Source organism: Strix aluco, chromosome 9 (assembly GCF_031877795.1).
Source record: "Strix aluco isolate bStrAlu1 chromosome 9, bStrAlu1.hap1, whole genome shotgun sequence".
NCBI classification, from domain to species: domain Eukaryota; kingdom Metazoa; phylum Chordata; class Aves; order Strigiformes; family Strigidae; genus Strix; species Strix aluco.
Window position 1 is genome coordinate 4,582,389 of NC_133939.1, and position 13,211 is coordinate 4,595,599.

Here is a 13,211-nt window from a genome sequence, read left to right on the forward strand (position 1 = left end):
CTGTCCCATATCTCCCCATGTAGGCTTTTAAGGACTGTGATAGGTGTCATGTTCAGCTAAATTCAATATATTCTCTCTCTTCGGAATATATTTTGAGTCTTCAAATCATTCTTGTTGCTCTCAAAATTACTTGTGCTCACCAGCATTTACTGTCTCACTAATCTGTGTATCCCAAAGCAGACTGTTAGCAACAACTTCATTCTTGGTTCCAGATCTTTTCTGGACTAAGAACCAGTGCTTGTGTGACAGTCAAAGCATGGCTCTTAAATGGTGATTGCCCACTCAAAGCTAGTTCTAAGAAACAAAGCCATCTCATTTAATTTAACTGGATTAATCCCTATAATGTCCATATTGCATAAAATTAATTTTTGTGTTGGAATAGCATGCACTATTAAGCTTTACCAGAACTCTAGGATAATATGTCAGCATAATGTCAGAAACATCAAAGGTTTGTTTGTATTAGGTTTGGTTGATGAGAATTATATTGCATAGATTTCAGTGCTGATAGTCAAATTAATTGTATTTCTATTTTCTCTTGTTGAAGATGTTTGTTGTTGTTTCCCTTCTTGCATGTGCTTGATCACACATCTGCGTTTTCCTCACTTCTTGATGATATTTGACAAGCTAACAAGAAGCGGACTAGGAAGGGTTCAAGCTTACTCTTTTTTAGGTACTGGGGAGTGTACTCGGTTTTATACTGTGAACTGTTTCTCTTGGGCTCTCAGAAGTCCGAGAGCTTTTACTCACTTTCACCAAAGGCAGATCAGTAAAGGAGACAAATGAGGTTAACACCTATCTAAGATAAATGCAGACAGATAATCTCTATTGCTTACTTTCAGTGGAGCCACCCAGAGGATGAGGCATTGTTACAGACACAATAGGTCAGACAGCCATTGTGGCTTTCATTTACATGTCCTCCTTCCTCTTCACAAGTCCTGATTATTTTTTTTTTCCTGGTGCAGAACACTGTATCAGGTGAGATCCATGCAAGCTACAGTGCCTAAAACCTGAAAAACTCCATTTCAGAGCACTTTGAACATACTGCCTTACATAAATCATGCATCTGCATGGTGGAAGCTGTGAAGTAAGAGCAGTGAAAATATTTTCGCAGTGGAAATAGATAATACTGTTTCAGAAACAAATGTCACTTCCAGACTGCACAGTGAATTAAGGATAGTAGTATCTACAAAGCAGATCACAAACCAGTTTTCAAGAAGAAGTCCTCCTAGGATGAGTGAATAAATAAAATTACTGTATTTAAATTCCTGAACTGGTATATTTGAGGAGTTGATTTTAAGAGCACTATTCATGTGTTGCAGGTTATACAGAGAATATTCTACACAGTAAATCGATCCTGGTCTGGGAAGATCACTCTAACAGAGCTGAGGAAAAGCAACTTCTTGCAAGTATGTTGTTTCTGCCCGAACAAGTACAGAATGCATCATCCCTCTGTTCCTGTAGCTGTGTACCGTATAGCGAGGGAGCTGTGCCTGGGTTGTGGGGAGGTCGGCCGAGCGCTCAGTGCCAGGAGAGTGCCGGAGCTGGTGAAGGAGCTGTGTCTGAGTTGAGATGAGAGAAGACCAGGGCCTGGAAGCAGCCAGGAGTGCACTGATAGAAGGCCAAGGGGTGACTGTGCACCCTCTCTGAAGCTACATCGAGCAGATTGGCTCTTGACTCTTGATCTAGTCAAAGGGGAAGGGAAGCAAGACACAGCAGTGCACCTGTGTGAAGTGGCTCGCTGAGCAGCCAAGAGTAGCTGCTGGATTGCCTGTGCCACGCGGTGGGTAGGACAGCCAATTTCCTGACTCCCAACCGGCAGTCTGCCCGCCGACAGTTGGTCAGGCATGTTGTGCTGTGCAATTGCAAGACCGTGCATCTCATGAGCTGATTTCCGCTTCTGCTGTAGACTTGTTCAAAAGGAAGTCTTCATTCTTCAGAATGAAGCTTAGTTCTTGTTAAAATCCCTGTGATGTAGCCTTACATTGGGCAGAGTTCTCAGGGTTTGGATCTCTGTTCTCTGTATATTTTGCCCAAAAGAGCAAAAGGTTAAAACTGTCTGAGGCTGCTCACCTCCAGCCTGACCTAAAAAGCCAGAAACTTTTTAGGCTGAAAAGTTAAGGACTCAGCTAAAGCGGTGAAACTTTCCTACTACATCCTGTTCTCCCTTCCAGATGTAGTGTCCTGTCTTCCTCAAAAGCCTCAAGCATGAATTCATGCTCTTCCTCCTTTCAGATATCTTCTGCCCCACTGATCACATCAGCTAATGAAAATATCAGTGCTCCCTTGGATTGTCTCATCCCAGTCGAAGCCCTCTGATCCCAGTTCCTCCCTAACCTCTGTTATAAACAAATCCAACTTACCCTGCCTCTTTATTCACTCATTTTCTCCCTTTATACACTCTTCCCCTTTTTCTCCTTGCATATCTACTCTGCCTTTCATCTCCTGCAGCAGGGAAATTCAGTTCTGGGACCATAATTTTGCTTGGACAGCTCTTTGCTGCATGTTTAAATGGTATATTTTGGCATGAGCTGTAAAAGAAAATAATTAGTTACTGAAAAACCTCCCTAAGTGATTATCATCTGCAAAGAAATGGAGAGACCCACAAAAAATCTGAAGAGGCTAGTGAGGGATTGATCAGAGGTTTTTAGACTTGAGCATCAGCAAGTCAGAATAGTGCAGGTCTGGCAATGCCATCCTGTTGTCCCTGCCTGCAACCGCTGAACCTGGTAGATAGCAGGATGTGAGAGTTTTGTTGAGACTCAGGTGGGTTCCTTGGATGTGGAGATGGCTGAAAGTTGAACTGTCGGTGCTTACATATAGCACTGCATCTGTTTTTATGGTTATGGGTAGAAGGGCCACTAAGCCTGCCTGCTTAGAGACACAACTCCCTGGGATAGCGCTCAGGCTGTCTTTCACCTCCTCCCTTCTGAGAGGCTGCGAGGGCAGGGGAGGACAGACCTATAGCTCCCTTGAGTCTATGAGCTTTTTCACATTCCTGCAGCCGTAATTTATTAGACTGAAAAGGCTGCCTGGTGTCCCGTGGCCTCAGCACTAGGAGAAAGGCAAACATGCAATACTCTCTTGTCAGTGGGAAGGTGGAGGGGAGGACAGAGGTAGATGTGAAGTGGGAATGAAACAAGGATGTTGTCACTAAACGTTTTCTAACAAGACATGTTAACAGATGTTATGGTTGGAAATCTGTCTAAGCCTCCCAGTTAAACCAGGCTAATTCCTGTCAGTGGCAGTCCAGGAAAATCAGTGTGATTGGTTTGATCTGCTTGGGATCCATCCCTCCTTCCCCATTCCAGGAATGAGTCTGGAGCAAGACTTGATTTTGCCCTTTGGGAGCAAGGCAAGGATGTGTGATGTGTGAAGATATATCTCAGTTCCTGTGGAGAACTGTAAACTTGCTGTTGTAAATGGCTCTAAGAGTCTCTGGTGCAGGTCAGAAATGTTTCACAAATAATGGATCCCAGCTGAGACAGCAGTTGTGTTCTTGTTTCTCTGTCTCTTCACTATAGCTGGAAATTAGCAGAAATTGTTCACAGAAGTGGTACGAATATTGTGTATACATATGCTAACCAGGATAGCCAGGCCAGATGCTCTATAAGTGCCTTTTAAGGAATGCAGCATCAAAATCTCCTACAGAAAGGCTGTATTTTGGATTAGCTCTCAGAGCTGTGTTCACCCAACTTCCCCAGAAGTTGGAGGACTTCAGCTGCTGAACTGCCTCTTTGTCTAGGTTTAACTTCCCACTTTATTTGTACTCTTTCAGACTCTTGCTCTCTTGGAAGAAGAAGATGACATAAATCAGATCACAGATTATTTCTCCTATGAGCACTTCTATGTTATATACTGTAAATTCTGGGAGCTGGACACTGACCATGATCTTTACATCAGCCAGAAGGATCTGGCTAGGTACAGTGATCAAGGTATGCTGCCTGCAAGCTGTGGTGGGACAAAGGGGATTGCTGAAAACAGAATGTTCCCACTAAAGAGTAAAGCCTAGCTTTAATTTGGTTAATTTGATGGTGTAAAAAGCAATTAAACGGAGCCATCCATCTCTTACACAAATGCTGATTTACAGAGACAGTTATAGGGGCTTAGACACAGAGAAATGCAGTACATACTGTTTTCTGGATGAGTAGCTAGAGAGGGAGCTTCTGTTCACGTGTGGGTCACTACCAGAAGGATAAGCTAAAACGATGTCTTGGAACTTGCTGCTTGTTTACTGAGGGTTTTGCAGGAACTTGGAAGTAGGGACAAGAAGGACAAGCCCATGTGAACTTCAAAGATTGCTGAAGTGCAATCTCATTACGAATGAGAGAAATTCCAGAGTCCAGTGAAGCTCAGTGAATTTCAGTTTGCAGATGCACTCTGGAGAATCTCTTTTCAGTTCAGTGCGGAACTCCTTTCCACAAATTGAGCAGATGCTGTGAGTTTTTGAAGGTTCAAGGGCCATGGATAAGTTAATGGAATACAAATCCACAAAGGGCTAAAAAATCCAAAGGCATTTGTTCTGTATGTGTTGTGCTAGATGGAGGCACTCATCAGCTGTTTTTAGGATTATCTGTGTTCTGAGAGCATGATATGCCCATGTGCTTACCTGGTACGACTGTGGATGTAATGTCTTGAATAAGAGCTTGAGCTGTTGACCAGCATGTTTAATCCTAAAGACAAAGTCTTCTGGGATTCTTCCATGTGGTTGCTGCACTTTTTGGGAAAGTAGGTCTGGGACAGAGAATCAGATTTGGGGAAATGGGATGCTTGGACACAGTGTGTGACTGGAGGTGGAAAGAAAGGTGAAGTGTGTGGTAAAGTGTTGTAGTGTGTTAGGGCCACGGGGATCTGGAGGTGTGACCAGTTGTCAGGCATTGCTGGAGCTCTGGGGATGGGGACAACGTTTGGTAGGAGCTAAGATCCTAGTGGACTGAAGTAAGAAGGAAGGAGGGGGTGCGAGAGTGACGGTAGGTATGTGTGCCTGTCAGAGTGGTGTGGTGGCCCACATGTTCCGAGTGCAGGTGTTTATGGGAAGGCCGTGGTGGTTCTGGGTGAGTGTGGCAGTCACAGGGGTCAGGAGCTGGATGGGGTGAGGATGGAGCAGTGCCTGACTGGGATATGGGAGACTTGGTCCCTGCTGAGAGGCGGGAATGCGAAGATGGGGTATTTCTTGCACAGGAGGCTTAAGAGCACTGGGTGCTGGGAGATAAAGATAGAAGGGGTGCTGTGGGCAGGGTGAAGGGGAGAAGCAGCCTGTCAGCACTGCACCCGGGGGATCTGAGGGGTGCGGCGGGTTGGGTCTGCCTGGATGGTGTTTCGGAAGCGTGTCAGAGCTACAGACGTGATGGAGAATGTGCAGAAGGAGTGAAGGGGGGGTCTGAAGGAGTGTGTCAGCAGTCTGGGAGGGTGAGGTCGGTGTGCAAATCCTGCTCAAGACTGGTATTTGCTGCTTGGCTCGTGTGTCTCTGCCATAACAATCTATCCCACACATTTCCTGGCTGGCAAAGTCCTCCCACTCACCTGAAATGATGCTTGCTTTTCATTGTCCTTCCCTGCAGCAGGATTGCCACAGCTTGTGCTCTGCTAGGAAGTGTTTTGTAAGGGTTTGGTGTGTGATTTTTGCTTGATAACTGAGCTTCTTTTGCAATACATGCTGAAATAGTCATCTTCTATCAGCAGGATTTGCTTTTGTGACAGATTCTACTGCAGCAAAGTAGGAGTAAGACTGCCCATGTCCAGGAATCCAGATAACACACAGTTGCCATATTTGTGGGGAAATACAGTGTTTGGGAGGATACAAAGGCAGGCACACTGGGAGAATCAGCTTTGTTTTTTACAAAATGCTGCTAAACAGAGACCAGTAAAGTGGTTAGGCAGGCAATGTAGATAGAGCATTCTTTTAGCAACGGGAAATGGCTTTGTGTGGATTCAGCATAAACAACTGATCGCAGTTATTCCTGTGACCTGTAGCTTCATTTTCTCTGCGTTTTCTTTGTTTCCAGCTTTATCAAACAGGATTATCGAGCGAATATTCAGCGGCGCTGTGGTGAGGTGAGGAATAGCATACTGGTTGGGGATAGAAGTGAAAGGTATTTGTGATTAGAAATGTAAGATACTCTCAAAAATCCCCACTGATCAGAGTGGTTTCCAACATGGTGTTCCAGTTGTTATCTTAAGAAAACAAATTACAAAATCTTATAGAATGACCAACTGTAGACCTTGTTGTAGAACATGCTGGGCGTAACTGGAGGGGAACATGCAAGCACTGTGTGTTTGTGCTCCACAATGGCACAGGGATAGCTGGAGAGCACTGCTTTAAAGTCTCAGAAAAGTAAAACAGCCCAGCACTTGTGGGAGGGGACGTGGTAGATGAACCTCAGCTCTGCAGTGACAGCAAGGCAGCAAATGCTGTGCTTGTGGGGAAGCATGCAAGGGCTGGTGCTGCAGAGTGCGGGGAGTACAGGCTAAATGGGTGATGGCCCATTTTCTCTCACCAGTGATTTGGTGCTTTTGAAAAATATGTTTGATAACATTACTGAGTATTCAGGATCCTGGTGATCTGGGGTTGTGGGTTTTTTTTCTCATGTGTCTTCCAGAGGCAATGAAGTTCAAAAGGAAGGCCGCATGAGTTATGCTGATTTTGTGTGGCTCCTGATTTCAGAGGAAGACAAAAGGAGTGCTACAAGGTCTGAATGGTTTCTGTGTCTTAGTAAAAGTATTGCGATGAGCAGATAAGATTATAGAAACTTCTATGATGTACTGCTTTCTACAAGAGACATCAGCCTGGGTTCCAGTGATTATTAGGAAGAAAACGACTTACTGTCAACATTTGGTCAAATCATTTGTCTTTCTTGATGAGAAGTTGTGTAGAAGCAGAGTTTTCTTGTAATCAATCCCTTGTCATCAATCCCTTCAGTTACCCAATGCCATGAAGCACTGGCACTGGGTATAAACCTATGAGATGTCTGCAGCAGATAGGCGTGTTCCCTTCAGGCATGTAGTAAGTGCTGAAACCAGGACAGAAGGGTTTGTAGGGAAACTTCACTGTCTCACTCTAAAACCTGCCCGTGTGTCTGGTTTACACAGCTAGTAGGAGACTCTTGTGCAGAGTTGAACTAAATCTGCATGCAATTATTAGGACAGGGATTCTTATGAGTGAAAATGAGAAGAACAATTCATAAATGCAGGATTGAACTATACAGAGGTGAAGGGAGGATGTAGAGTGCAACTGCCTGAAAGCATTGCCTTCTGTATAAAGGAGTAGAGGACATAAGTCTGCCTCATCAGTCACTTAGGGTCACTCAGGGATAGCCATTGTCCCGGGTTCAGAGTTGGTTGTATTTGGCCAACTTCTGCTGCTGAATCGGGCGGGGACACCCTAACCAATGTGAGCAGGTTGAGCTGCAACACTGTGGACACTTGCTCCAGCTACCAGATGAAACAGGTCATGAGCATGGCTGTGCTCACAGGCCACCTAGGAGACTAACAGGAGGCACTCTTGAGCATTGGCCTGTGCCCTGATCCTTCCCAGTGGGTGTTTTCATCCCTGGTTTTATGCCAGCCTTTGGGCAGAAGAGCATTAGAGGATGGGGGAAGGGGAACGTGCATTGCTGCAATCTCTGCCGTATAGATTCCCTAGTACAGTGCTGCGCTTTCACTAGTCCTGTCTCTTTCTCCTAGCATTGAGTACTGGTTTCGGTGCATGGACCTGGATGGGGATGGAGTGCTCTCCATGTATGAACTGGAGTACTTTTATGAGGAGCAATGTGAGCGGATGGAAGTGATGGGCATAGAACCACTGCCATTTCATGACTTGCTGTGTCAGATGCTTGATCTCGTTAAGCCAGAGAGGGAAGGTAAGTCCTGTTCCATGGGAGTTTCCATCCTCTGATCTATGGTGGACTGAGAAAGTAATGTCACTGTGAAACCCGTCTATAGGGGCTGAAATTGCTGCACAAGGTTGAAGTCTGAACAGTGGCTATTGTGCCATATGCAACAGGAGGTCTGAAATACTAAACCAGGAGACCTTGTGAATGAACTTGCTGGAACTGGAGCAACAAATCTTGTATATTCCAGCTGTGGGATGTGCTGATAGTCTAGATTATGAAACTGGACCATCCCCATTCACATTCTTTCATATGTCACATCAATGTGAAAGATCTCCATGTGTATGTGACATTTAAGCCTCCTAAACTTACCCATTTATTGAATAGTTTTAAAATCCTTGACTGACTTGGGAAGAAATTTTGTAATACTGTAGCATACTGGTGGTACAATGAAAACTTCGATAAGACTGACAAGGGACAGGTCCAGTCTCTCACTAAGCACAGTAATGTGGGTTTTTTCTGTAGGAAGAGTAACCCTGCGAGACCTGAAGAGGTGCAGAATGGCTCATGTGTTCTACAACACCTTCTTCAATTTAGAGAAATATCTGGACAATGAACAGAGGGATCCCTTTGCAGTGCAAAAGGTATCAATCACCGTTATTGCTAAATACAGGCCTTCTCAAACCCATCTTTGGAATGCTACTGGATGGAGGGAAAATCCAACTGAATATAAGGAAGCTTTTTTCACAAGTAGGCCAGTTAAGCACTGGAACAGGTTGCCCGGAGAGGATGTGCACCTTCTGTTCTTGGAGGTTTTCAAGATGTGACTGGACAAAGCCTTGAGCCCCCTGATCAGATCTCATAGCAAACCCAGATTTCAGCAGAGCATGGGACTAGAGGTCTCCTGGGTCTCTTCCAATACAAGTTATACTGCTATTTTATGATTTGGTTGCCATCACTGATCCCACGACACCAGCACTGGCAGTGCAGTGTGTGATTCTAGAGAATGACTGGAGCCTGCTGAGTTGCACTGACTCAGCAGGCTGAAAGCAGGGGCTGAGCTGCACTAGAAGGGAACCTGCTTTGCCTAGTTTAGAAAGGAGCTGTGAGATTCAGAACTTGAGATCCCATTTGTCTCCTTCCATTCCCTACAAGCTGCAGTCATAATTAAGTCAGCTACATTGTGAAGATCTGTTAAACATCTGGGTTGGAGTCTGATCCTTAAAACTGCACTGTCAGTTTTCCCATAGCCTAAACAGAACCAAAGAGACAGACAGGGGCCGAGGCAGATGAGGTGCCAGCTCCGTGATCAGGCCACATATGTGGCAGAGTAGATGGAAGGTTTGGATGTTGCAGATTGTGCCTCATTACCAGCCTGGCTGTGCTGTCTTCATCATCCTCTCTTCCTAAGCAGAGAAAATACAGGAGGAGATTGTGGCTTTTGTATTTTGCAGTTGTTGCTCACCACTAACTGTGGGATGAGACTTGAGTTTTGTCAGCTGTTGGTATAAAGTCCCTACTTCTGGCTCCCCTTGCGTATCCAGTGAAATCAGATGTGACCACAGCTAGATGTGACTGTCTGCCAGAAGCCTCTTATCTGGTCAAAGTACACTAAAGCGGAGGGGATGCCAAAACCAACTCTGGTTCCCTCCCAGCTGTTCCCACATAAGTAAGAGGAACTTTGTGGTTCCATGATTCAAGGCTTAAATATATCCCAAGCCAGAACCACCCTATTTGTTTGTTTGTTTGTTTAAACTGGATCATCGTAAGAGCAGTCAAGTGGGACCAGGGGGGAAAACTTATTTTCCCCATTTTACAGTAAATGGCAGAGGGCCAAATGTTTACGAGGATATTATTCTGTAACCTCTCTCAAACTTGCCCAAATTTAGCAAACTCTGAAGAGTTCCTCAAAAGATCAGTTGCAATTAACATTTAATTAAAGATTTTAAATCACTAAGTTCTTTAACCAATTACAAAGCACACAGATGCAGAGCTTGCTGAGCTAGAGCAAAGAAAATGTGCAATTATTAATGTTCATCATTTCTGAAATGAAGCAGGCTCGGTTGGTAGATCAGGTCACACACTGAGCTTTAAGGGATGTATTTTTTTTTAGTCATTTATGTGCAGATGTTAAAATAGTTTAAGATAATTGTGAATCTTTCAGTTAAGGCAACTTTTGACTAGCTGTTTCTGTACAGTTGCTTACTATTCCTAGAATTGCTGCTTCACGTGTTTAGACCTGTTGTCAACAGCTGTGGAGAGGTATGGACATAGTGTGCTTGACTGTCTGGTCTCTTTAGGACATTGAAAATGATGGCCCTGAACCCTCTGACTGGGACAGATACGCTGCTGAAGAGTACGAGATTCTTGTGGCTGAGGAGTCTGGGAACGAACAGCTCCAAGAAGGGTAAGCGTAGGCACTGCGCTGCCCTGGGGACACACGGCTCCAGCTGAGGTTTAGTAGAAGGTAGTGGGTTAGTGAACTTAGCATTTGGACTCAACACTGGAGCATGTGAAGCCTGAAACAGTTGCTCCAAAAGGCAGTCTTGGTGTCTTTGTCACCGTGGGCTTCTTTGTGGGCAGCCCTTTGAATCAGCTACACACGCTGCAGTGACGAAGGGAGCTGTGAAAAAGGACAAAGCCTTTTTCTTTTGGCAACCATACAAAGAGATCAAATGACTTTTGCTGGTCTTGGCCGTTTATTGACCATGTCACACTATCATAGATTAGAAGCTGTAGCTCTGTTAAATTTATACTTAGCGGAGACTTTCTTGAGTCAAATAATTTTCCTTTCTGCCAAACTTTATGCCTATTAGTTTGTGCTATTCCTAAGATGTGTTTCAGTGTTTTCATTCATTTTCAAAGTTTGCTGAGACTTTTTCTTTAAAACACTGTTGGTTTCTGCAATACCTACACTCATTCTTGCAGCCTTCTATAAAATTACAGACAGACACTCCAGCTATCCTCACAGTCAATGAATTTAGGCAGAGCAGCTCCAGAACCTCTCTGTGTGCAAGGGCTTCCTGCAGAGGCTCCTAACAGAGACTCAGTATAATTATCTTTTAGATTTGTGTCTGTGTTAGTATCCTCTTAAGACTATTTGTCTGTAAGTTTCCAGGTTAATATAACAAACATCCAAAGAATGCTTACCCCATGTTAATCTTGCATGATTCAAGATTTCATCCGTTCTTGAACAGTATTTGCAGAACCCTTAAAGTAAGAGTACTGAGAGGATTGCATAATTTTCAAAACTTCCCACACTGGAAATGGCTTGGGATAACAGTAGCACCTACTAATTAGCCACAGAGATTTGCAAAGCTATTGAGAGCTATGTTTCCCTCTCCCCCTGTGATGTGCATCCAAACAGCTATGGGCTGTTCCCTCCTCTCCTTTAAGCTGCCTTGCCTTTTTGTGGCCTTCACAATGGAAGATGAGGTAACACAGGATGGAAGATAAAATTGCTGTATTTCCTTCAGCTGCTTTGCAACACCTGTATCCTCAGCAGAGAAAAGAAATAGGAGTCTGCCATAAAAGCTTTGCAGGACCATGAATCCCCGAACTCACCACAAACAGAGGGAAAGTGGCAGGTGATGTCAGATTTTTGAAGTCTGTCTGAAACAGCTCTGTGTCTTCCTGTAAAGAGCATGTCAGCAACCTTGCTGCTTGCTTTTAAGAGCCCCTGAAAAGCTCTGTAGTCATGGCAGCAGGATTAGATCTCATTTGTGGAGCATAGCAACAGACCACGCAGGAAAAAAGGAAGGGGAAAAAGAAAAACAAAGAGCTGGATGCCCAGACAAATTTGCCAGAAACAGGCATTGAGTTTTTGCACATACGTTGTTTCTGCTGTCCTCTGAGGATGACAGAACCAGGGAGTGGGGACAAAACCAAGACAATTTATGAGCTCTCTGAGAGACTGGAAGATTTTTGTCTAAGTTAGCTGGTGGAATCTGAAATCTGGTATTTGTTGTCTTAATACATTTGCAAATAAGCATCATTGAGCAGTCACAGATTAATTGGTAAGTGTGTACCACATTTGTGAGTGAGCCCTGTCTGTAGCTTCTCTGGATGAAAGGTTTCTGAAGGCAGTCAGCGGCTGTCTGCAGGCTTGCCCTTGAGGGAGCACTGCTCCTGAAGAGGAATCTCATCGAGACAGTGGATATTCGGAGTGACTTCAAGGATGCTGTGATTCTATTGAGCTACAGTCACCAAAAATAAGATGAGAAAGGTGTCATCTTGCTCAAGACAGCAATGAAGCATCATGTTTTCCTGGAAGCTTAAGCCATGCTCTGCTTTATACATCTGTGAATGAGATTTAACGAAGAGAGTCTGTTCCCTGGTGAATGTATACACAGAGTGGTGTTTGAAGGCAGAATCAATAGTTGAATCTGACCAACACAAGCTCTTAATGCAGATATAAGCCTTGGTTTTGCAGAAATCCTTTCCTGCAGTCCAGGCAATGGCCCGCCTGGCAGAAGTGGGCACTGCTTTGTTCACTGTTCCAGAAACCAGTTTCAGCCAGCTGATGTACATGGAAGCCACAGGTTCCTTCATGGAAAGAAACCTTTCTCCACAGGAAGGGAAATAAAGAGGAAGAGGCCATCTTTTATTAGCTGCTGATAGGAAAGAATCCCCTTCATCTGAGCAACAAGGAGCAAGGGCACAATGCAGAGCAATCCTGCTCAAGGTGGGACAAAGACACAGGATCAGACGATGTTGCTTTAGGCAGCTTAAACCATTTTTTCTTGTCTCCCTCAAGTCGGCTGATGGCTCAGTCGCTCACTTTAATGAACCCAGCAGCACAGGGAAGCAAAAGGGGGAAGAAGTATATCGCTGAACCACCCAGTGACAAAATGTGTGTATGTCAGAAGGAAGGACAAAGAATTTCCTGGAGTCATTTGCCTTCTCTGAACAAGCTAGAGTTGCCACGGTTGAGTCTTGAGGAATGGGCGTTTAATCTACATGTGCCCATATGTGTATTTATGGGACTGTGAAGTTTTGAAACTGTCCTGGAAGTAGAGTGGGTGATTATCTTTAGTGCTAATCTCGTGGAAGAGCTGTCCCTTGGATGCTTCCTAGACATAAAAGTGGAAAGCGTTTTTTCCAAGACGGGAAAGGCAGGCACTGTTGAGCCTTAAGGAGCAAAAACGTGAAGTGGAAAAGAACTTAGAGGGGAAAGGACTGTGGGGAAGCCCCTTTTGAAGCAGACGCAAGAAGGTTTAGTCCAGAAAAAAAATTATAAAGGAGCTCCAAGTGCTGGTGAATGTGCAAGATAAACAATACAGGAAAGAAATCACATTCCATGTGTAGGGAAAAAAGGAAGAAAGCTAATTGCAGTTGGTAAAATTGAAGGAAAAGAGGATGCAAAAGGAACATTACTAAGAACAG

General features: G+C 44.4%; 1 protein-coding gene across 4 annotated transcripts in view; it reads left to right on the plus strand.

The window, feature by feature from the left end:
• Positions 1-13,211, plus strand: part of PPP2R3A (protein phosphatase 2 regulatory subunit B''alpha) — a 62,783-nt gene that overhangs the window by 42,700 nt on the left and 6,872 nt on the right. For all 4 annotated transcript variants that reach the window (XM_074833493.1, XM_074833490.1, XM_074833492.1 and 1 more), the window contains 7 exons: positions 1,320-1,406; positions 3,776-3,932; positions 6,003-6,051; positions 6,597-6,686; positions 7,681-7,856; positions 8,352-8,470; positions 10,127-10,233. In XM_074833493.1, coding sequence (XP_074689594.1) covers positions 1,320-1,406; positions 3,776-3,932; positions 6,003-6,051; positions 6,597-6,686; positions 7,681-7,856; positions 8,352-8,470; positions 10,127-10,233 — 785 coding nt within the window. The remainder of the gene's footprint in view (positions 1-1,319; positions 1,407-3,775; positions 3,933-6,002; positions 6,052-6,596; positions 6,687-7,680; positions 7,857-8,351; positions 8,471-10,126; positions 10,234-13,211) is intronic.